The sequence below is a fragment of the Lagopus muta genome, chromosome 2 (genome assembly GCF_023343835.1).
Source record: "Lagopus muta isolate bLagMut1 chromosome 2, bLagMut1 primary, whole genome shotgun sequence".
NCBI lineage: Eukaryota > Metazoa > Chordata > Aves > Galliformes > Phasianidae > Lagopus > Lagopus muta.
Genome location: NC_064434.1, coordinates 83,940,616 through 83,965,576, shown reverse-complemented (window position 1 = coordinate 83,965,576; position 24,961 = coordinate 83,940,616). Strand labels below are relative to the sequence as shown.

Here is a 24,961-nt window from a genome sequence, read left to right as displayed (position 1 = left end):
TTTCCATATCTGCTTTTTTTGGAACAGCAGAATATTCTAAAAGGGAGAAAAAACAATATAAACACAATATTATTTTAGAAACAGTAAACAAAGTACTGCAATTAGTGTTGTGATGTCATAAAGATTGTCAGATCTTTAGAGGGTAGTACGTAACAAACATTACAGACTTTCATTGCATTATACCTTTATGAATGGATGGGTCATCTTCATAAGTACAAACATTGCTCGAAATAATGCCTCCTATTTATTACTGTGGAAACTACAACAGATACGTAGAATGCAAGAACATGATTTGATTGAGCAAATTCTCAGCTACAAAAGACTATTTTTTCAACACATTCACCACAGTTAGCTGTGTGTTTTCATCAGCAATGAATAAGAACTTACTGTTGCTTTTGTAAACATTGCACCAGCAGAGGTGCCCCAATGTCACTATTGCCACTGCTGAAACACGTCACCCACTGTGCTCCCATCCACTGTCTGGTCTACATAAACGATCAGCAAGTGTTGATGAATGTCACTGGATGCCATTTTTTCTACATGAAAGAATTCAAATACATGCCTTTACTCCTCATGCGGTTCCATGTCAGAAGCCATTGTGTCAGACTGCCCCTCTGCTGTCATCTGTCACACAGCAACAACATGTAACGGGGTATTGGTAGAAAGGTTCAACCTCTGCTGCCGTACCATCAGCGTCTGCTCTGACACTGTGTGCCAGCATCATAAAATAGGAGGCATTACTTTCACAGCAGCCCTCTATTTACGTCTAAATGTGTAACCTCTGAAATACTGTCTTTTGCAGTTATTTAAGATGAGGCATAATTATAGGTGAAGGTCAGACTTAATGTTTCATGTCACATACTGCTGATCAGTAAAAGAAGAAATACCTTTCATGGCTAAGTGATGAACACTAAGAGATGTGAAATTCATCCTAACCTTGTGATTCTAGCTAGTGCTTAGTGATAAAATAACTTGAAATTCTCTTTCTTTACTAATGTTAAAGATTCTGTTCCAATTGCTATTTTAATTACGGTGGAGATATGTTTAGAAAAGTTTTTTCAGTTAAATCTGATTTTTTTTTTTTCCCCTTAATTTTTAATCAGAGCTATAGTATCTCTCCACTTAACCTGTGAGTTTATTAGTTCACTAGTATATTCTCTCTTAGGTACCACAATCATTCTTTCCTTCTCAACAACAGAGAATAATGTTATGTCTCATGTGCATATGAAAATACAATATTATCTTCATGAACTCTAATATTCTTCCAAGCTGGAGTTGCTTTCTTTTCATTTCTTTTTTTAACAAGTGTTCAACAATATTTACATGTTCAGAGGTGTTCTTGCTTGCCCAGTGTAATTATTAATGCCATGAAAAGTGTATTGCAGAGCTATTTTTTTCCTGGTTTTAGTTTTTGTTTGTTTTGTATTTTTTTCCCACTGCATTCATGAAGTTGGAATACGCAGAAATGTCCTGCTTTCAGCTCTTCAGAGTCCTCTCTTATGAATCCTATCACTTAGCTTTCGTCACTGAATATACATACACTGAAAGTATCATGTGTAGCAGTTTCTTTTTGCTTTCCGTCTGAGCTGAAACATACATGGAAATAGAAATATATTTGGAAACCTGCTTTCTGAAGTGCGTGATTACTTCCAAAGATTATCTGCACTGCTGTCATCGTCTGAGGCACAATGTTTCTTTAGGTTTTACGCAGTGACACTGCCACTGAGGAACAATATAACAAAGCGCAGGCTTATAAAACTGTGAGGTGAAGTGAGGAATTGGATCACTTGAGTGTTTATCCAGCATTTAACTACAGTTGCTGTTTTGCTTTCTTTATGCCTTATTCCACAAGAGGGCAGTGAAATCTAAAATAAGCCATGTTTCCTCACTCTATGCTATTTTTAATAGAGCTATGTTCTCCCTACTTCTTACTCATTGTAACCTTACTGACCTCCTACTGGTATGCTAGTTTCTGGAGATGGTATGTAAGAGAAAGAGCTTAGTAAGTGGATTACCATTTGCAGGGTAGAGAGTGTTTGAAAGTACCAAAGAACTTAAAGCACTGATAATTTTTAGGCCTGCCTGCAGTAGGAATTCATTTTCCTCAGTAAAAATGAGCAAGGAACAACATATGAGAGCAAATGGATGTCTAAAGTCCAAGCTCTGAGAAATTCTTCTATTTTAAATTCTAAATAGGATTTTTATAGTATCGTCAGATGTTTTCATTTGTTCCTGTGCCTGTCTGGGGACTATATGAAGACTGTATGAGAACGATAAGTTCTGCATTTTCATAGCAGAATAACAACTAGGTTGGTCATTTTATAGTCATTACAAATCCAGTTAAGTATTTTTCTACCGAAATTATATTTATTTGAAAAAACTACTGGTAGATCCAATGAGATTTGATTTAAGTAAGACAAAATGATAAGATAGTATTTATGCTATTCTGTCACTTTACATTTCATTGCAGTTTGCAAGATGAATGTACATCGACGCTGTGAAACAAATGTGGCACCAAACTGTGGAGTGGACGCTAGAGGCATAGCTAAAGTTCTTGCTGATCTTGGAGTTACTCCAGATAAGATCACTAATAGTGGGCAGAGGAGGAAAAAGGTAATTTTGGTATAAAAATGACACTACTGTGGCTGTGCTGTAGATTCACAAGCTAGAGTTCAATCCCATTCACTTGATTAGCACAAAAGATTTTTTATTTATTTATTTATTTTTAAAGTTAGTGCATAACTAAGCCTTTGGCCATTGAGTTACTCTTTTATTCTGAACTTCAGTATGAAATTTATTTTGAGCTGATGTAATTTTGTAGAGCTGGAGACTCTGTAGTCTGGAAATATTTCCCCTTTTTAAATCTAAGAAGGGAGATTTGACAGAGAGACAATATCTGACACATCAATTCACATCAGTAAAAACATAAATGTGTCTCTGACTCAGAATTGGCATAACTGATTGTTTGAGACACGGTGCTACTCCATAGCATTATTAATAGGTGATAGTAAATGAACAACGTGTTGATGCACATAAAAAGGAACTGCTCATCAGATGATGGTTCCAGAGTTATTATTGTTATTATAATAAGAACTAGACTGATCTTCTTCAAATGAAAGCCAACCAACTACATCCAAAGTTACTGGAGTTATTGTGGACTTGTATATCCTGGATCAGAATGTGGCCACGTTTTCTATCTCAGTTTGCTCTCACTTGCAGGAATAGGCAAATGTTAGGCATAATTTCATAAAACATTGTCCCTTTGTTGTTTACATTTTTCCAATTATTGAGTACTTGGAACTCATGTATGTTGTTTCAAAATGGTACAGAAACAGAGAAGACTCAGAAATTAATTGATATTAGACTCCTGGGAAAAGATATTTTCATGTTGTTACTCCAGGAGTGAGTTTGTAATGTTTGCTAATATATAATTAAATATACCTATTAGATTGATTTCTACACGGGTTCAGGGTAGTTTTTTAAAACTTTCTCTCCCAGTGGGTATGATTATTACATTTATTTCATCTGAAGAACCTGTTTTCTTTTAAACTGTTGGTTCTTTCTGTTTGTATTCTGGTCTTTATTTGGTGTGATGCCATCTCTTGATGGTTGAGGTTCTGCCAGTGAGAGCCAGTAGGACTAGAACATCTTCAGTTATCTTTATATTTCTACTTGTGAATTAATATCGACAAATTTCCACTCAGTGCCCAACTCTGGAGGACCTTATAACTTAGTACCCTTTTTGGTTTTGTGTTCAGCTAATTGCAGGTGCAGAGAATCAGCAACCAGTTCCTGGAAGCACATCATCAGAAGAAGACAGGTCAAAGTCAGCACCGACTTCTCCATGTGATCAAGGTTGAACTTTTTGTTTTCTAATACATACTGTCACTTACTGCCCTTCTTTATAAGGAATAAAAAAGCTAGCACCTCCAGCCTATGTAGAACCTGATTAACCAAGTAGCTACGAGAAAATGAAGCACTTACTGAGAAAGATACAACGTGTAAAAACTTGTTTTTAAGACTTGCTCTCATTTCTTTAAAATCTGTGAAAGGTAAAATTATAAAACTCTCAAAATATTTTAAGTTTACCAGATGAGTCCTTGCCTAACTAAATACCTTAATATAGGAAGGTTGTGCTGTTGTGAGAGTGATAGCATTTTAAATAGTACCGCAGAACCTAAGTGTTCTGATCTGAGAAACGCCTCTTGTCTTTTAATAAGTTTCTTAGCTAAAATTAGCTTTTTGAAGTTCCATTTGAACATTTATGATAATAAAAGCTTCCACACAATTAGGGTATGCTGGAGTTCCTATGCATTCTCTGTAGGATTTAGAGACAAATATTGTTAACTGTCACTGATATTACTTTTTTTTTCTTGAGCTGAACATTTCGATTGACAGAACACGTACGTCAGCAGTATGCTTAGAATCTGATCCAGCTGGTATTTTTGAACATTAATTGTCTGTGAATGCGTCTTCTGTACCACTGCGTCTGTCAACTAGTGAATGCAGTATCCTCCATCAAGGCAAAAGAAGATGAATATTTTTGTGTTAAGTTCTTTGAAAATTATTTACATATAATTTTCAATATATTTTACATATATTTACAATAATTAGTTGAGAAATTTATCACCCTTAAGGGGAAAACTTGCCAAAGTTGAATCCAGAACTGATTAAAATTTCTCAACCTTTAGGTTTCAGAGGCAACATATTAATTACATAATAATTTTGAAATATTTGATGTTTTGGTTAAAATTAGAATAAAGAATTTGTCTATATACTCTTCTACATTTCACTCTTTTAGATACCCAGTTTTTGCTTCCAAAGCCATAAGGCAGAAGTACTATGTAAAAGCTTGAGGCAGATTCTGAGGTACCTTAACCATCAGGACTCACTGAATTTTAGTGTTTAGAAGCCTTGAAAACCATTTAGCAGATCTACACAATTGCTACGTGAAGGAGCACTAACAAGTTGTCAAATACTTCATTGACTTGTGTCTGATAAGAGCTGGAGCTGAGTAAGATACTCAGCTCATGTTGGCTTCCAAGGATTGGGATGCCCAGCTATCCTTTGAACTTTTGAAGAAATGGCTTTGAAATAACCAAGCAGGAAGATGATTCAGTTCCGCAAGAAGACAGAGGATTCAAAACAAAGTACTGTTCCGTGGTAGTGAAACACCCAAAAAAATCACTGCAATGACTATTTGGCCCCTCTTCTGACTTACCATTCACATTTTGGGTGTCTTAGTTTCATCTAAAAAGGCTGCTCTTCCAATTGCAGCAAGTTTTTAACTGATTACTGTTAAGTGAAGAAATAGTTTATTAAATATGTATACTTAGCTGCAGAATGCTTTCAAGGGCACTCCAAACTGATACAGACTAATACAGATTGTGCTTAAGGTGTTCGTTTAAAATTTTCTCTTGTTTCCACAGAAATCAAAGAGCTGGAAAACAACATTAGGAAAGCATTATCATTTGACAACCGGGGAGAGGAGCACAGGGCAACCGCTACAACATCAGCAGACAACCAGCTTAACAAACCCGGGGAGAATGGTGAAAATGGGGAGGTCAAACAAGCACAGACCAAGCGAATAGGCCTTGAGGAATTCAACTTCATCAAAGTATTAGGAAAAGGCAGCTTTGGCAAGGTAGGTAGATACTTTTTTTTTTTTTTTTTTTTTTTTCCCCTTGGTATGTAACTTATTTGTGACTGTACAACTTGGAAAATCCTCATACTGATATTCAGGAAGTGTTTTCACCTTGATGGTTTTCTTACATACTTTATGCATAGGGTAAAAGCCACCTTTGCAGTGATGGTCATGAATATCAGTCTGCTGATCAGCTGGAATTTTCCATGCTCTGTCTCATTACAGTAACTAAGGTCAAGTCTTGTGAAACAGAATTGTCAGTGCTTCATTGCTATATGCAGATACACCTCTCTGTAGACCAAGTTGCTCAAAGCCCCAGCCAGCCTGGCCTTGAATGCTTCCAGGGAGGGGAGATTCACAGCCTCACTAGGCAACTTGTTCCAGTGTCTCACAATCCTCACAGTAAAGAATTCCTTCCTGCTATCTAGTCTAAATCTACGCTCTTGCAGTTTTAATCCATTTCCCCTTGTCCAGGTAGATGACGTCAGTTGGTCTTCCTTTATCTATCCGTAACTCCTTTATAGAAAGCCACCGAGTTTGTCAGGCATGTCTTGCCCTTGGTGAAGCCGTGTTGATTACCAGCAATCACCTTGTGTTTGTTTTCCATGTGCCTTAGTAGGGTTTTCAGGAAGAACTGCTCCATGATCTTGCCAGTCACAGATGTGAGATTGACTGGCCCATAGCTTCCTGGGTCTTCTGTTTTTCCCTTCTTGAAAATGGGGTTATGTTTTCCCTTTTCCAGTCAGTGGGAACTTCACCAGATTGCCATGACCTTTCAAATATGATAGATAGTGGGCTTGGAAACTTTGTCTACCAGTTTTCTCAGAAGCTGTGGATGGATCTCTTTGGGTCTTATGGACTTGCGCACCTTCAGGTTCTTTAAATGGTTAAATCTGATCTTCACTTACCACAAGCAGATCTACCTTCTCCAGCTTCTTACTGTTGCTTTTAGAATCTTGGACGGTATGGCTAGAGCCCTTGCCAGTGAAGACTGAGGAAAGAAGTCATTGAGCACCTCAGCCTTTTCTGTATTCCTTGTGACCAGGTCTCCAGTTTCCTTCCAGAGAGGACCCACGTCTTCCCTGACCTTCATTTTATCACTGAAATAGTTTTGGTTAAGCAGGAAAAATCAGCCCAGGAATAACACTGTGCAGTTCTGAGTTCATTTCCCCTCTAGATAATATCCAGTTCAAATTTACTCACTTCACTGAACAACTTACGTGATACAGTGAGGAGTTCAAAAGCTACTGGAAAGACTAGGTATGACATAATTCACCAGATACCTTCCCACAATAGGGAATTGACAAGGTTAGAAGGGGCTCTATTTACAGTGCTTACAGATTTTTCTTTTCACAGTGTTATGCACTATGTAACCTAAAAGAACTGAAATGTGAATCTGTTTCACAAGTACTCTCTTCCTTCCTTGATATATGGGAACTGCAGATGTAAGTGCACAGTGCTGAAGCAGTTCTTTTTTGTCTGCCTGTTTTCTGATCTGTTCTCTGAAGCTTGCCCTGGCTCCAAGCCAGAACTAACCTTCAACAGAGCACAGAACTTGAATCTTAAATTGTGACAGTTCAAATCAAGAGTTCTAAAGTGGCCAGGGTAATGTGAGGAGTTGCATATCAGGTTCGTCACATACAAGTCTCACAAGCAAAAATAGGAGCTAAAAGGAGGGAATTAATTTATGTTCCTTCTTTTTTTAGTTTTTGAGTTCTCATTAATAGGGACACTTTAAGATATACAAATAAAGAAATAAAAACTTCTCATCCTCTGCATTCTCAACTACTATGTATGGCTTGTCTCAAATTTAAAGAATACCAGAGAGATCTTTCCCTAAAATTACAATTATTTAATTTTATAATCAAACATACTTGCCTTGATAAAATTGTAACTAACATTCCACTGCTGCATTATTTATTCATTGTATTTTCAGTGTGTTCAAACTCATACACGGCCACTTATGGTATGTGTTGCTTTTGTGTACATTGGATTTTTGTTTGTTTTAGGTAATGTTAGCTGAACTAAAAGGAAAAGATGAAGTATATGCAGTGAAAGTCTTGAAGAAAGATGTCATACTTCAAGATGATGACGTAGACTGCACAATGACAGAAAAGAGGATTCTGGCATTAGCACGGAAACATCCATACCTAACACAACTTTACTGCTGCTTCCAGACAAAGGTAAGCTACATGAGCCTTCTACCACTTTGTGCCCACAATACAATATGTAATATTTCCAATATGTAGCAGATAGCAGCATAGAAAGTATAGCCATAATGCAAAATCATTTCTGAGCAGATGCAGATATTTCAGCATTTCAGTAGCGCTGAATGGGCGTATTGGCTGCTGCTAAGTAGCAAAAGCAGTTACCCTGTAAGTACCAGGAGATGGCAGTAAATGAGTTCAAATAAATAAATAAATAAATAAACCCCCAAAAAACTGCTGAGGTGCCATTTTCTGGGTTTCTTGTATAAATTTATATTGTGTACATCTATTGAATTGAGTGCAAATGTTTTTCATATCTAATGTTCAGAGGGAAAATTCTAAAATGATTTTGTTAGAAATAAGATTATGGCAGAATGCTCTTCTGTTTCATTCTTGTGGTTTGTAGTATAAAATCAATGTATGCTGCCTATCAAATAAGGTCCTATAACGCTAGTGCTGGCCATTTACTTGAGCAGCAGGAAGAAGAAAAGGGGAAGGAACCAATAATGAGAGCCTTTTCCCATGGTGTTTTCTTTGTTAGTAACTTTTCTTTAAAAATTCCTTGTTTTAGCATATGTTTTGCATTCGCTCTTTGAGATGAAGCAAATGTTTGGATGCTGTGGCTGACTATCTAGGATCTCTGAATCCAATCAGTCTAACTGAGTGAGATCCAATTTATGTCACAGACTGTTACTGTTTATCATTGCTTTTGCCCCTTATTTCTCTCATCATTCACCTTATCTGACAGTTTTTACTTAATTGTTCAAAGAGCTTTATTGACAAAATGTACATAAGGTGAATCTGTCTTGCAAATAGAATATCAGTTGTGTACAACTGAATTACCAGAAGCATCTTTTATTTTCAAATTGTCTAATAAAGCGTTCACTATTTCTAAGCATAAGCGTTTGAACTTTGCCAATCAAACTAAACATGCCATTCATTTCAACGTGATCAGCTTTTGACTTATAGGGAATAAATCTAGTAAATATACATATGCACATACATGTGTGCTTATATATATGTATATGTTTATATACAAAATTTAAATAACATACTTGAAAATTAATTTCCTTCAATTACCAGTCATATAGATCCAAACTACTGGGTTTATTTTCTTTCATTAAGATGTTGCATTTGAGCAGCTGAAACAATTTATTGAAAACAGATGTTTGTTAGATTAAAGGAATAATTAAATTTGAATATTAAACAAAAATAAGAGTACATAATGGTACATATTACCATATGTGTATGCTTACATAAATGTGTACATATTGCCAATCACTTCTGTGCTATAGCTAAAAATGTGCATTGTACAAGTGAATTACTGAAGTGCTTGTTCAGAGTTATTTACAAGTTGTCAGGAAAAATAAATGGAACAGTGTGAAAGCCAGAGGAAGAAAAAAAAAAAGAAAAGCCAGTTTAGTAGAAGCAAAACTGTAGCATGTTCAAATAACAAATGCCTAATATGACTTGAAAATTCCAAAAATACAGAAAAAACATTAGTGTTTTATACGCTTTGAAGTTAACACACACACAAACACACACACACAAAAAATGGCCCAGGAAAGCCATTTACAAGGAAGCCATGTACAAGGAAGATTCTTCCATGTTGTCCACAAGGGGTGTTTCTTTCACTTATTGAGACTTTAATTTCATTTGAATACCTGTGTGTTCATTTAAATATTGTAAAATGTGTTCCTGTCACTGAGCATAATGGCGATTTTAGATAAAGAAAGTGATGGAAAGATTGTAGTGTGGTTAAGGGATAAACTCCGTGAACAGAGAGGAATCTTTAGGGCTAAAGAAAACCGCACACTCTGCAACACAAATAAATGTATCACTGCTGTGTATCATGTAGCAGAACATATCAGTAAAAGTGAGTTATGCTAGAAGTTTCTCCAGCTACTACTCTGGCTTTCTGGAAATTTTATTCCTTTTTGTTGTGTTGTTGTGTTTTTTGTTTTTTTCCACTTGTTCTCACCTCTGTTGTATTGTGCTTTTTGTCTTCTTCACCATTCCCCAGGGCTGTTTATCAAAGCAAGGTATTCAGAAATTCTTAGTGTCTTCTCTCTTCCTTGATCTCTTACTCGAAGAAACTAAGCTACTTTGTTCTTGCAGTGAAAAGATATAACAAGGTTGTAATTTGTTCTTTTTTCATGAAATCAGAATAATTGATAGTTAAGTAATTTATAGAGTTACAAATCATAGGCCAATGACACTAGGCAATCAAAACTGCATTGAATGGTACCCAATCAAATGCAAAGTCCATACCTGAAAAATCAGTGGTTTTCAAGCCTACAAGCAATTTGCAAAGAACTCTATGAGGAAGCAAAAATGTAAAAGCTAAAATTAATTCTAATAGGAATTAATAATTAAAATATGTCTGTTAAAGCTATAAAATATTTATAGATGAAAAGAAAAAAAGAAACAGTACTAAGTGAATGAGTCAATTAATGATTTGCTTGCATTTAGTAGAAAAACAGATAAGGAAAGCTTGTTAACCATAGAACAAGTGTGGTCTATGATTAAAGTAGCTTTACTAAGAGAAACGCCATTGTACAGTAGAGTTTAAAATGTGTTGAACAGTAGTATCTAGTTACTTACATTGCAGTTGTTGCAATTGCAGCAATTGCAGACCATTGCTGCTATATTTTACAGAACTGGTCATTGAAGTGATCATGCTGGAATTAAACTCTAAGTTTCAAGTCAAGCTTATTTGTTGCATACACCCTGATTAATGGGAAGGTTGACTCAGTATTCATTGCCAAAGCTCTCAGAGGTTTATTTTATGCAATAAAATTGCTTGCTTTGTTCCTCTTCCACAAAAATTTAAATGTAAGAGTTCAGCTTTAGGTATTGCGGTGTTTTCCCTCTGTGTCTTCACATTATTACTAAAGAAAAGTTGCCTAACGTGCATCATATAGTCAGTATGCTTCAGGTTTTTTTTTCCATAAAGCAGATCTTCATTGGTATCATTTATTAAATTCCGTGATTTTCATCACAAATAAATAAAAGTATATTGTATTTTAGAAGTATTTAATATTCAGAAATCGTGCCAAATAATGGCTAATAACAACATACTTTGTTTTTTGCTTTGTATATCCAAACCTACCTTTTGCATTCCTATCTGCAGATGAAAATTCTGCAAGTTACAGGCACTGGGACAAACAACAGCTTATATGCATCACTAATTTAAATACAGGAATAATTCTTCTAAATTCAGGATTAGCATCGTAATCTTTTTGTGGCCTCAATTCATCAAAATATTCCTGTTTAACTGTAAGCACATATTTTCACTCAATTAATCTCAAAGCTATGTACAGGTCAAAGTTTTCCAGAGAATTAAATGTACTTTTCAGAAACTGAGCCTTCAATTGGGAGACTAATAAAGTCCTAAAAGTTTATTTATAAAATACAAATTCTGTTTCCTATTTGCTTAGCTCCGTAACTTTGTTTGATGAAACCAATTTGCTCTAATTCCATCAAATATGAGCCAGAAAATCAGCATTCTGTATTTAAATTATATGCATATAAATGTTGTACTTTAGGGAGTGCTGTGGTCCTCTACAGTGACCTGGAAGTCAAGAGAGCTGGGTTCTGTTCTAGAGCTTGAGATAAAGTGTGTAAGGCTAATATATGATGTTCTGTCTGCAGTAGTTGAGGTGTGAACTCTGTGACCCAGTCCCACACATTAGAAAGAGTGTAAAATCTACTGGCACAACCACAGCTGACGCAGTGTGTTTTTATGTAGAAGGAGTTCAGGTGATTTAGTGAAGCATACATTCTAAAACCATGTCACATCCTATATGATTCCTTTCTGTTTTGGCCAGACTATGGTCAAAGCAACTGTCGGTGTTTTCAGAGGCCTGCTTTGTAAGCCTAAATTTATAAGCAAAACTTTCGATCTGTCTACTGGGATGTAAATAAAGAATTTTGCATTCTGTATATGACACTCACAAAAACTTGCACAAAGCTCAGCATACAGTGTACAGTGTTTCTGCAAGAGCTTGCTGTTTCTTATCATCATCTTTGATTTATTCAGGAGCTTCATGTCCTTTATTGAGAAAATGTCAGACATGGGGAAAGGGAAGGTTTAGGTCTACTTCTGTTTGCATACTTTTTCTTTTTTTCCACATTTTCCTCTTACCTTCTTTTTCTCTTCTATATTCTGTCTCTCTGACAACAATTCGGATGTTGCCCTTTTCCCCTCTTTCATCTCCTCTTCTCTTCAACCTTATGCCTTGATCCAGTGATCAGCTGTGGGACAGTGTCAGCATTAGGTTTGATTGATAATGCTTCAGTCAGATGGCTGGTGAGGGAGTCTTAAGTACTAGAGCTGTGTTCTCTGAAGGCATTCTTGAATGCAATATTCTGTTTGTAGTTGGAAGTATTAGAACTCTGAATATTAAAGATTTTTCAATGGAAAGTTGAGATTCCACAAAATGTAGGTATACATACCTTCATTTTATTCCTCATCTGCCCCTTTGAACCTTCCTTATAGTATTAAAATTCTGTAGAACTCTATCATATGAGATATACAGATATACATATGTATGTTCACACTCCATGTTTTATAATAAATTAGAAAGAAAATGTGTTTTTTAAAAAAAATATTTAAAATAGGAAGATTATGATAATCATAATAAATTTAAAACACTAGAGAGCTACTGCTTCTAACACCTACCATTTGTTTTTTTTATTCAACTTCACGAAATTAGTTAAATTTGAGACTTAGGCCCTCCTGTTCTATTTAGATTACTATCTTCAACAAAATTGCTTTCTGGACAGTCATAGTATGGAGTACTAGAGAGTGCTACAAGTATAGAGCAATTTTTATAATGAATTATAAAGAATTAATTGAATTAATAAAGACCCTTAACATTACAGTTATTTTTGTTGGAGAAAACAATTGAACTAAGGCTACAGTGAGTCAGAAATGTTACTACAGTTAAAATGTTAGACTTATCCAACCCTAAAAACAATTTTTTATTTCCATGCAATTGGCTTCATGTTCACTGCAGCCTATCTATTCATTGTGCATAGTTCTGGAACAGACCTGCAATGCAATTTGATTTTCCTCTATATTCTGATACTGCAAGGTAGCCACATAACGGTGAAAGACCTCAGGGACATTTATGAATAGGTGGTAATGAGCCTATTACCACTATGCCTATCTATTAACTATTATGATCTACCTAGAGGCTTAGTACTTCTTTGTATGGGTGCTGTGTTTCAGGTACCACTCCTCTGAGTGCATTTGCACAATGTCTAGAGTGCTTTGGGCTGATGGGTTTTAAAGCTAAGAATTAGGAGATTTTGTTTCAGTTTCAGCAGTTATGCTGTTACTTTCTAATTTTTGCCATATCTCTGAGCTTCTTTCTGCATCAGAAATCTCTTTGTCAAAAACAAAAGTCTTCTTTCAGTCTTTCTTCTACTCATGGTCTGAATGAGGGCTGCTCTAAAAGCAAAGCCTGCTATCGTATTATGTTGGCCCATAACATTAGAGGTGGATGCTGGCAGTAAGGCAGTAGGAACTGAACCATTCTGTCAGTATTCAATTACATTTTGTTGTGCTGCAGTTGGCAGCAGAGGGGCAGTCTGACAAAACAGTGTTTGACATTGATGTTCACATGAAGGAAAGGTATGGAACTGAAATCCTCCATGTGGAAATAAATGGCACCCACTGACATTCATTGACACTTGCTGAATGTTTATAGAGACCAAACAGTGGATGTGAGCACAGTGAGGCAGTGGGTGGTGCAGTTCTGTGGTGGTGATAGCAACAGTGGGTCACATCTGCAGTTGCAGATTGTTATGAGCACAGCATGCAAACTCTTGTTCATTGCAGATGAAAATGCATAGCTGATGGTGGTGGTGACTGTGTTGAAAAATTGTGTTTTGTAGCTGAGAATTTGCTCTATCAAATAGTGTTCTTGTCCTCCTTGTGTGTGTTGTATTTTCCATGGACATGAATAGGAGACCTTACTTCCAGGGCGACCTACGTATTTAAATGCTTCTAGGGAGGGTTTGGAAGTCCAGTAGTACGATACTATAGTAGTGTTTTGCTGTAGGATCAGTATCAAAAGGCGGAATGTTTCAAAAGATATAAAATGAAGTTACATTTTTGAAGAGATGTACTTTTGTCAGGAAATGTAGAAGTGTAAAGGAAGAGACTCATGTATTTATGATGTCCTTAAGCCTTGCTTTCTAAATTAATTCAAGGAGAAGCACTGTAACATTTAAACAAAACTGTCTTGGCTAATGTAAAAGCTAGTCTTATTTTTCTTACATATATTTGTACAAAAAACCAAATGTCTTCTGTGCCATTTATTATATACAGTGCAAATTGACCTAACTGACTGGCCACTATAATATTCATCTGGGAATAATCAGAGTTTATAATCTGTTTTATCTGGTATTCTTGTATTTTTGTTGCTAAGCAGCTAAAGCCATTATGTAGATATTGCTATATGGGTGTAATCAGATTAGCACAAGTTTGCATTGCCTTTTATTACTGATTAGTGTCAAATTAGAACTTTTTAGGTCCCAATTCTGTTTCTTATTATACCTGCTTCACTAGATATGTACATGTGTATAACAACAGACCAAATTAGCCCCTATATTTTTAGCTATTTCGGTGCTAAAATATTTTAATGCAATCTAAATAGAAATTTTTCTGATAATTATTTCTTAGTGAAAAGTGCTAACTACAATAAAAAGGTAGAATAAAATGGTAGGTGTTTTATATCCATCTGTACTTATTTATATTCAAAATTCTTTTGAATATTTTAACTGTATTATTAAATATGTATATACACAGAATGTGCACAATAGTAGCTATCTTTTTGTTCCAAATTGTTTTCCACAGTCATTCTATATCACAAATATTGCAGTGAACTCATTCTTCAGAACACGTCACAAAACCCTCAAAGCTAGAGTAATATCTCTTCTATCATACCATCAAAGTCCTGTATATATAGGAAATTTTGGCAGAAAAAGGTTTTTCAAACATTTGAGTAATGCATATGTTAAATTTGGATTTCTTATTGACTGCTACAGAGCATGAATTCATTGACTGTAATCAGTTTATTGTCTAAAAGTAGACGCTGTGGTCAAAAATAGTTGGAACGGTGAAGCTGCTGATTAAATACTGTAATCATTGTCTCTCTCACACACACAAGCCCCTGTTTCCAGCATGATGACCCGGTTTTGGAAACTTGCTATTATGCTGCTCAGTTATTGCTAGCTGTTCTTGAAGATTATTAAAGCCTGGTTAGGTCACTAAAGACTCATTGTTCACATTAGTCCTTTTAGTGTTACACTTCAAGTCAGGCTATCAGTGCAGCCAGACTCATCAAGGGTCTGTAGGAGAAACTGCTCCTCCAGCATAGAGAAGGCATCAATCAGGAAAGTCTAAATGCTTCTCTTTCAGACCGGAAAGACTTTTATTTTGTGATGCAGCACCCAAACTGAACAGGACTCTTTCACACCCTCTCAAAGCTAGGGCTTGTTCCTAGTTTGCATGTATAAAAGTGAGAGCTGCAGCTGCAGCTCCATGTTTTTTGCTGTGCTGTAACCTTTTCAGGCCTTGACAAACCCTGGGAATAGCCCTGACTCAGCATCTGCAGCCAGAATTCAGTGTAACTACTGTCATGAAATAGTTGAGGGTGAGTTATAATTTGTACTGATTTTATTTACCTAATGCCAGTACATTAGGTTTTTAGAGTTGATGCTGCCAGTAGTGTTGCATGTATCTTAGTGCAGCCAAGTGTAAAATTCAGCTTCATAATTTTAGTTCTGCTGTGATCATGTGGAAACAGGAGGGCTTAAGGATAACAGGTGGAGGTAAGGACCCTTTTCAGTACTGTTTGCATATCTCTTGAACAGATTATCTGGAACTACACACTGCACACTTTTCCCCTTAAGAAAAATTTCTTGCTCCAGTTGAGGCATGTTTGAGGGAAGAGTTTTTCAGAATATATCGTATCCTTTGCCAGTAACTTTCCTGGCAAATCTGTCTGTCTTGTACACCGTGCTTTAAGCAGAGATCAGAGGAACTGGGAATGTTGTCATCCAAACAGGGCAAAGGGGGTAGCCAATTTTGAATAGAACTGGAGGATATCCATCACTTACTGGGTATGTAAAATCACTATAGAAGCTTTGTCTTACTTCTGTCTTAACATTATGCCAGTTGGTTCTGATGTACCTAATTTAGTAAATTTGGGGGGGAATGGAGTACCCAGTGGAGTACCCATCATTAAACAGGATAATTGGACAAAGATGCTTAAAAAAAAATCCTGCAATTGTGGCTTTTAGTTTAGTTTCGTCATGGGAGAGAGGAGTAGGAAAAACTACTAGTAATCAGTGTTATGATAGTATCCCTTGAAAGAAATATGCCTGATGGCTTTGTATCAGGGTGTATCACTCTGCAGCCATGTGCCATGACCCTCTTTCCTGTTCTTCCTCTTCACATCTTGAGATCATCTCAGGCCTGGTGCAGAACTCCTTTCCCCCTACTATTTGGTCAGTAAATACTCGAGTTCATGACTCTTGTTGCCCTACTAGTACACTTTGTGCTCTTCCTTGTATTTTACAGCATAAAGCACTATTCACAATTTACTTCTAATGGGTTCCATACAACAATGAATTTATAATGATAAAACCTATCTCTAAAATAAGTGGAAGCATAATGTTTACACAGGTTGCCGTCAGGACGCCCTGTTTATGCTGGTTAACTGCTTAAGAAACTATTTAAAGAAAGTCCATTTTACATAAGTGATAATAGGACAACATTTCACAGTGTGTTTTTTAGGTGTTGCTCATACAAGTAAACAACTAACTCATCCCACAGGAAGAGAAAAAGGAAGTTATATATCAAATTTGATTCTTCGGCTTCTTTCCTAAATGCAGGAAATTATCCTCATTGGGATTCATGGGTTAATTTTTTGTTTTATTTTGCAATAGCAGTAAGCTTAGTAGTTGATAATTGTACACAAGAGAATTTTGCCATGGGAAAAAAAGTGAAATTTACGAAATAATTGTTTGCATCTTTATTAAAATGTTCGTTGCTTTTTTGAAATGTGCACAGTAATAATTTTAAATTCAGTCTTATCTCACATTTTAATATATTGTTGTGGGCCAGACTGAATAGTTTTAATGTTGGCATAGAATGTCATCTGCACATACAGCATGTATGAGGCAGACCAAACTCAAGTAGAGTGTAACTTAGAATAGATTTCTTCTAATCTCTGCTTCTCAAAACCACACCACAATCAGATTATTTTTACAACGTTAATAGGTGCATTAGAAGAATTAAAAGACTCGAGTTAATGCCATTTTATGTCAGTTTCAGTCCTGTGTAATTTTAGCAGCAACACATACACAAGCACTTTTTTTATTGCAGAAGGGTTTGCTTTTGCCTATTACAGTAGTGTTTAGCCTCATGCTTATATGTGGGGAAATGAGTAAAGGGCTTCTTTGTTTTCCCATGTCGGGTGGGTCCAAGGCCATTCTTTAAGCTCGGAAGTATTCAGTGTGTTGTTTATCTCCTTAAAAAGATGGCAAGGAAGCTGATCCATAACACAAACCTAGCATTTAAGAGAAATGACTCTTCAGGGTAGATCAAATGATGTGTCGCTTGCATGCTTGTTTTTCCGTCTGAACTAGGAAGAAATTAGGTATTGGAGTATATACAACTTCCACTGACAGTTAGAAACAGTAAATGTAGATCAGTAAGACACGTACGGGTGAGCTGTACTGGGAAAAAACTTTGCTCTTTAGAGTACATATGCCTTGCCAGCTGCACAAGAAAGGAAGTTTTAGGTACTTTTAGTTCAGCAGATAAAAGGATGAAGGGGATCCATTTTATAAACTTCTGTAAATATATTTTTTGTAAAAATCATCATGTAATCAGCCATGATAAGTAATTTTAAATGCTTTAGTTCCGATATTTCTTCAAAAATCTATGGCACTTATTTTCTGTTTTAAAAACCCAGTGCTAAAATATTCACACACAATTCTACTCCTTCAAACTGCACCCAGAAGTGTAGAAAAAAACCTATGTCTTAGAGATAAGAGCCTGTCTTCTCTTCTGCACTGCTTTACTTCAGATGATGGCTGAAATCATTACATTTTTGGGCAGTATTTCCTGTTGTCTGATTAATTCATTCTTGTGAATTGCCAGGGTTTTCAGCTGCGTGAAGCATATGCTTTGCTAAAAATTGATCATGTTCTGGAAACAGGAAAATATGGAACAGAAAGTAGATCCAGTTAATGCTTTCAAAGGTCACTGTTGCATTTATAGAACTACAGAAATCCAGACAGTGCAGAGAGCTGTACAAATAATGACTTTCAACAGGTATTGGAAAAGCCTGGGTCAGGTAACTTCAGTTTGTCATTTGGAACAAAAAAAAATCACTGTGTGGTGCCTACATAAATCAATAAGTAACCATGAAGTGCTTCCTTTTTAGGAAAGATTATGAAAATGCATTGAACAGAGAATGTATGTCAATTAAGAATTCTGCATGTATTTATCAGTTTTCATTATTCTATGTGCTCATAATTTGTCTCCTTAAATGTAATTTTTTTCAACCTTTTATGACATTTCTTTCATACTCTTTTGGAAAGCTAAATTATGCAGGGAGCCACATAAAAGGTAATATAAGGATTTGATCTCATGAAATACTGAAAAAGACATAAAAAGCGCCAAAAGCTTGTTCAACCCAGTATCCTGTCTCTAATGATACCAAAGATGATGTGCAGGAAGAATGTAGGCAGAGGATAAAGCACATTATGCCATTTTTCAATATACTCTTCCAGTATCAGAAGAAGTGCAACTTTAATATTTCATGAGCCAAAGATGGTGTTCAGTGAGGTGGGCATCTTTGCACATAATACAGCTTGTGGCAAGTGTTAAGAGTGAAAAACTATGCAGAAAACTGGAAAACTATATAGAAATGTAAATGATGTAGAGCATAGTTCTCTTTTTAGTGGGAATGTCCTCTTAAATAACACATCTGCAAAGATACAATCCAATACTGCAGCATTTATGCAATTTCTTTATAACAGTATACCTGAAAGTACTGTCTATGACATTAAAATTCTCCAAGCTGCATTATTTCTCCATAGTGTTTTGCAACAGTGACTTACTTTGCCTGACTACCTTATTAGCAATTAAATATGCTGCAGTTTCTAAGACAGAGGAAACAGGCATTTCCATCAGATGGATTGATGTGCTTTCTGTAATGAATACAAAAAATACTGCATATTATAGTACAGGTAAATAATACATAATAAATCTGATAGAACAGTCTCAAGTTACGTTTTCCAGCACTGAGAGTTAAGGTGGTAAAAGAAAGATGCAAGTGTTACATTATCTTGAGTTTTCCCATCAGTAGAATAGGCAACAAACCACAGCTGCCAATGTCATGCCTGAGCCAAAAGGGCATCGTGCATGATGCAGTAGACTTCATTAAAAAGCATGCCAAACAGTGGTGCCATTTTCTTTCAGATTTTCAGTCTGCAGTGTTCTTTTATTGAGTTTCTGAGATAGAAATGAATTAAAGGTATTTTTAAATTTATTTCAGTGACTATTTAACACTTCTATCTGAGCATTGCTTAGTGTAAGTGTAGAGTGTAGACATCTCTTCCATAAGTAATAGTAGCTATGTTGGATATATTGATGAGTAGAGCCCATTAATCCATTTATGGACCCATACAATAGGAAACATGTTCTAAAAGAGCTTTTACTTAGCTTGTTTGGGCATCCAAGAATACTCATTTGTATTTTTAGAAATTTTAGAGTGAAAGGGAAATGAGGTTTAGGCAGGAAAAGGACCTTTCTTCAGGGAGTTAAAATTCAGTATTCCAGATGATGTTTTTAATTCCTGGTTCTTTTTAGTTGTATTCAGGTGTGAGGAACTTAGTGGTCGTATTGCTGAGTTGTCATTCAGACTGGCTGATGCCACAAGTTCGCTTTATTGATTATATATATAAACATCCTTTCCATGCATGCAGTACTCAAGAGCAAGTTCTTTAACAGCAACTGCTGTACTCAACAGCATAGGAGAGGAAGCCTGCAGAGCTTTTCTGGCATAACAAGAAACAGGAAGATCCTATCTAGTGAGATTTTGTGATCAGAATTAACAGAATTTTAGATTGGAATCTGAATTTAGAGTGGCTTAAACTCACAAAACCTCTGAACTTTTGGGAATTTGCCATGAACCTGTGGGAAAAGTTAAGAAAGAATTGTTGCTGGGTGATGTGCCTGAGGAGATTAACTGGTTTCCACAGTACAGTTCAATGTTGTATTATTATATAAAACACTTGGTGTGATTCAAATATCCCTTAGGCTAACATGTAATCTCAGCCACATGTGTAACCCAATATCTAAGTATTGTTTCACTTTGCTTTTTAACTGGATTTAGACTGATGGGTTTAAGAAGCCACAGGCAGCTCCCTTGAACCTAAAATATCACCTTTTTCAGAATTTGGTACACAATACAGCTTCATTAAAATTTATTAACCATTATCTGATTACAGGGTTAAGATCGTTCTGCAAATAGCATTGACAGAAATGAAGTTTATTTACTGGCCTTGTTCCAGAGCAAAGTACTGTTTTATCCATTAGTAGTATGCTGTTTCTAATGTTGTTTACATTCCTTGAGGAAATGTGGAAGCTACTGCTTGAAGAGGCTAAAGGACATATGAGTCCTTCGGATTCTTCTTGAAAATATTCTGGAAGTAAATGCTAAATTACACTATTCAACTTATTTCCAGATTGCAGAGAGAACATTGTGTCTTGGCAAACTGTGTCATATTTGAATAATTAAATCTAAACTATGAAAAAAGTTCCCAGACCTTATCATGATGCAGTGAAGAATTATATTATTTTTTTTGTCCTGCCCACAAGTTTTTCTTGCAAGTTACTGCCTTTGTCAAATTACTGAGGGCCGCAGAAAGATATACTGACTACAATTAAATTTACTTGAGGATTTGAGTAGCATGATTAAAAATTTTTAAATGTTGTAATCTGAAAATAAAAAATCTCACTTTTTTCCCCTCTATGTACTTATATCTGTTAATTTAAAAGAGGGAAGTTTGTGATCGTGATTTAAAACTCACTTAAGATTTATGTAAATTGTCCCATAGAAACCTTTGGTAATAAACTTCAAAGGAGTTTCATGAAACCTCAAGATGAATGTACAGGAAGATTTCAAAAAGATCTTCTCTCTCCTCTGGAACTGAAGACATGGGAAATTGTCTCAGTTCAGCTGACATGTGCTTTGAAATGCTAGGTTAGGATGACTACAAAGCACCAAATGGGAAGCTTCAGATCACTGCTAGTATATTTACTGAATCACAAAAGGCGAAGCTCATGCAAATTGTTACCACTTTTCTTTTGTTCCTAATTCTAGAGAACATATTTTAATGATTAAGATACTTTTTCTTAGAATGAAAAATTGCACAAGACCAAGGTTATGGCATGTTGTATTCATTGGATGCATTTTAGTCCAGGAATACTGCTAGAAATGCAGTGTGGAACCACTGGGACTGCATAAGCTACAAGTCCGGCTTTTTGTAATCATACAGAGCTAGAAATATATCCCATTGAGCATGTTCATTTTTTCAGTAATACATGAGATTTTTTAGTTCTTAATAGCTAACAAACTGATTGCATCGTTCTGCTTTAGCAGCTTGTCATGTTTGTTTGTCATTTCTTGTGTCCTGATCTTAGTTTTTGATCTTTCATGAAGTAAGAAAGATATAAACTCTGCTTTCTCTTTGCCTTGTTTCATGTAACACCACAGCTGCTACAGAGCAAAAGTAAATATTTTATCAGGACTTACAGCATATATTATTTTTTGTTTATTGTCAAATGATTTATGTGAAGCTTTGACATTGGTTTTGAAATGCACAAGTCAGCAACTGTTGATTCCAAGGCATCAATAACTGTGAACAAAAAACGCTTACATATGAACATTTTTTGTTCATATATGAACAAATATGAACAAACGTTCATATATTACGTTCTTTGATATGCTGAAAACCTTTGCTACTTGAGGGACAGAACATTCCACAGCCTGAAATTTAAAATGTAAAATAAGTAAGATTCAAAAACACCTATGTTCATACTTCACTGACATACACAGAATAAAATAAAGTAATTTATAATCAAAAATAAGATAGCTTGTGTGCGTGTGTGCCTGTGTGTGTGTGTGTGTGTGTGTACGCTCAAACTTCAGTATCTATCTACAAAAGTAAGGGTAAAGGTAGATGGAGTCATAACTGCTCATTTATATGTAAGTGGTGGTCTTTTAAAAATTTTAGTTGCAATTCTGTTTGTTTTATCCGAAGAGAATGCATTATCCATGCATCATTCAAAGAAAGGCAGTTTGTCTTTACTTTGCATTTGCAACAAAATAAAATTTCTGACAGGAATTTTCTCGGATAATTATGACATTCCCAGCAATCCACTAATCATAAATACTACTGAGATTTTCATAGCTTGACAAACTAATAGCTTGTTTTCATAATATAAAAAACTGGTGGACCTGCTTCAAAATTTATCAGTGTTGCACACATGGCATGAGTTTTTTGACCTATAAGCCATATAACTATGTGGATAAAAATTCGTCACTTCTTCTTACTGCTTATCAAAACCTATACTTATTTTTACATGTTTTAAACCTTCATATATTCTTTGTAGTTGACCTTGATGCTGAAAATTGATACTGAAAACTCCATCATTAAAGCCATGTCTTAAAAAATAAAGTTCACGTTCTCGTCACTGTTTGTGTGGAACAGTTAAGTGAAGTTATGTAAGTTATTACTGCAATTGTGATTTGATCCAGAACTCGTAAAAGTTGCTTAGCTTTTAATCAGGCTCATAATGATGGTAGCAAGATACCACGTGATGTCACCATTTATTTTTTCACAATGTTGTATAACATTTTATTGTCGCAGGCTGTCACCTAATAAGAATGTGTATGGAAAGAATACAGAAAGTCTTCTGAGTCTGTATCTGACAGTCAGGCATAAGTCATTTAAAACTTTTTTCAGGATGTTGCCCAACTTGTCTGAGGTAGGGCTGTCGGGGGGTTTTTGTTTGTTTGTTTTCATAATGACTACATTTAATGCAGTGACGCTGAAAAAGTGTAATTAACTATTGGAGGAAGAAAATTGAAAATAAGCATTGTTTGAATTTGTACAAAAACAAAACACCAGTATTTTTTTCCATGCCATGAGAATAGTGAACAATTAATAATATGATTCCACATAGTAGGTGTGGGCATTGATCTAAGTCTATAAGCTGCTGCTGAAAGAAGAAATCTCTTGCTCTGTATCCTCTTCCTGGAATACCCAAAATTTCTTTCATCCATTCCAGCAAGCCCTGTCATGGATGAATCAGATCCATTTGCTGACAGAGGTGAAAAATAAAGTTACAGAAATTAAAAATGAAAAAGAAAAATCTATGTATCAGTGAGCTTAACCTGTCTGACACTGTTGGGTGCCTAAGATGCAACAAGAGGGGAAGAGACTTGCTCTGATCCGTGGCAGTTCACTGTTCAGACAGCAAGCCAGCTGTGAAATTGCAGGTAACCTGATTTCTCTAGACAGCAATGAATTTTCATCTCAAAAGAATGATAAGTCTGAACTACAGTTTATTCGTGTTTATATTTTGTGGCTGTAGTCACCTTAGATATGATCCTAAATTATTTATTGTCATGATTACTATTAAATTGCTCAGGAAAATGGAAAACAAGATTTGTGGGTCAATTTTGATTTTTTTGAAAGTAATGGTTAAATTCTCACTGACTCCAGAAGGGTCAGAAACACCAGCCTGGAGTTCTTTTGCCATTACGAGAAGTAATGCATCGCAGATGAGATGTCATTTTGTCATCTGTTAGAAATTGAGCTTTTGGCAGTGTAGGTATGTGAGCAGCATATGCTATTGCTGTTTTCATTTGGTTTTTGTTTGTTTTGTTTCTTTTTAATTCCACTGTTTGTAGCCAATGGAACCACAGTAGTAATTGTTACACATAAAACAATTATATTCTCAAGCTGTTATGCTATCATTTCCCCTATCCATCTTTGGAAGTAATTATTTCACTTCTGTATAGTATTAGGTTAGGATTAGGCAGTATGCTACCTATGCAGGCAGTAAGTTACCTTATTACTCTTGATCCCAAGTGGAATGTAAAAGATCTGAATGCTGATTTCTGAAAAGGACAGAAAAAAAGATAGGACTGTAAGTTTCTGTCTACAAATGCAGCGGTGAATTTGGAAAAGAGTAGTTGTGTCATAGTGTACACTGGTGTTGGCACTTTTAAGGCAAGTTGATCTTTTGGGAACTTGTATATCTTTGCTTGTTTTTATTTCTTCAGGCAATTCTGTCTGAATTGTCTCAGATATCCACTGTGACTGCCTGTCACTATCATCTTGCAGAGCTGTGAGCTTTCCAGGCAGGACCAGCTCTGCTCCCAGCCGGCTGCTCTGCTTAGCATCACTGCCAAGCACATGGCTGCTGGTTTGAAGTCTGCAGTCTTGACATTCTGTGTTTGAACAAGGCCTGACTCAGACAGATAGATACAAGTCTTAACCTGTTGGCTACACTCGCTCTGTGTCTTATCCACTGTTATGTGAGGGATGAAATGGATAAAACAGGAAAGCCTGATAGACAAAGCGATATGAAAGGTATGCACAAGTGAATTTTCCATTGCTATTTTGATTATCACAAAGTGTCTTCATGTAAATCTTGAAATCCAATTGACTTTGTGTTTGCACTTAGTTCTGTCTGTAATTTTAACACAGTTTCTGCTTCCTATTCTAAACCATAAAAGAGGCCAAAGGGTGGGATATTTCAAGAGAATGAGAGTTGTGATTGTGACTTTTTTTTTTATAACGAAACCATGTGTAGAAAATATTTGCAGTAATGTGTTTATATATTCATGTACTAAAAGCACCTATACTTCTGTTAAAATATACTTCTGTCCTGGTAGTTCAGTGTTCAGCAGCCTCTACTGTGCTCAGGTTAGTTATTTTCATATCCTTTCCCTTAATACGTCTGTTATAATTTTAAATCTTTTGAACCTCTTTAAAAAATTTTTTT

General features: G+C 35.7%; 1 protein-coding gene across 3 annotated transcripts in view; it reads left to right on the top strand.

Annotated features, from left to right (window-relative positions):
• The window catches only part of PRKCE (protein kinase C epsilon), a 272,140-nt gene that overhangs the window by 174,516 nt on the left and 72,663 nt on the right, over positions 1 to 24,961 (top strand). For all 3 annotated transcript variants that reach the window (XM_048935852.1, XM_048935854.1, XM_048935853.1), the window contains exons 7-10: positions 2,471 to 2,613; positions 3,759 to 3,855; positions 5,430 to 5,644; positions 7,654 to 7,827. In XM_048935852.1, coding sequence (XP_048791809.1) covers positions 2,471 to 2,613; positions 3,759 to 3,855; positions 5,430 to 5,644; positions 7,654 to 7,827 — 629 coding nt within the window. The remainder of the gene's footprint in view (positions 1 to 2,470; positions 2,614 to 3,758; positions 3,856 to 5,429; positions 5,645 to 7,653; positions 7,828 to 24,961) is intronic.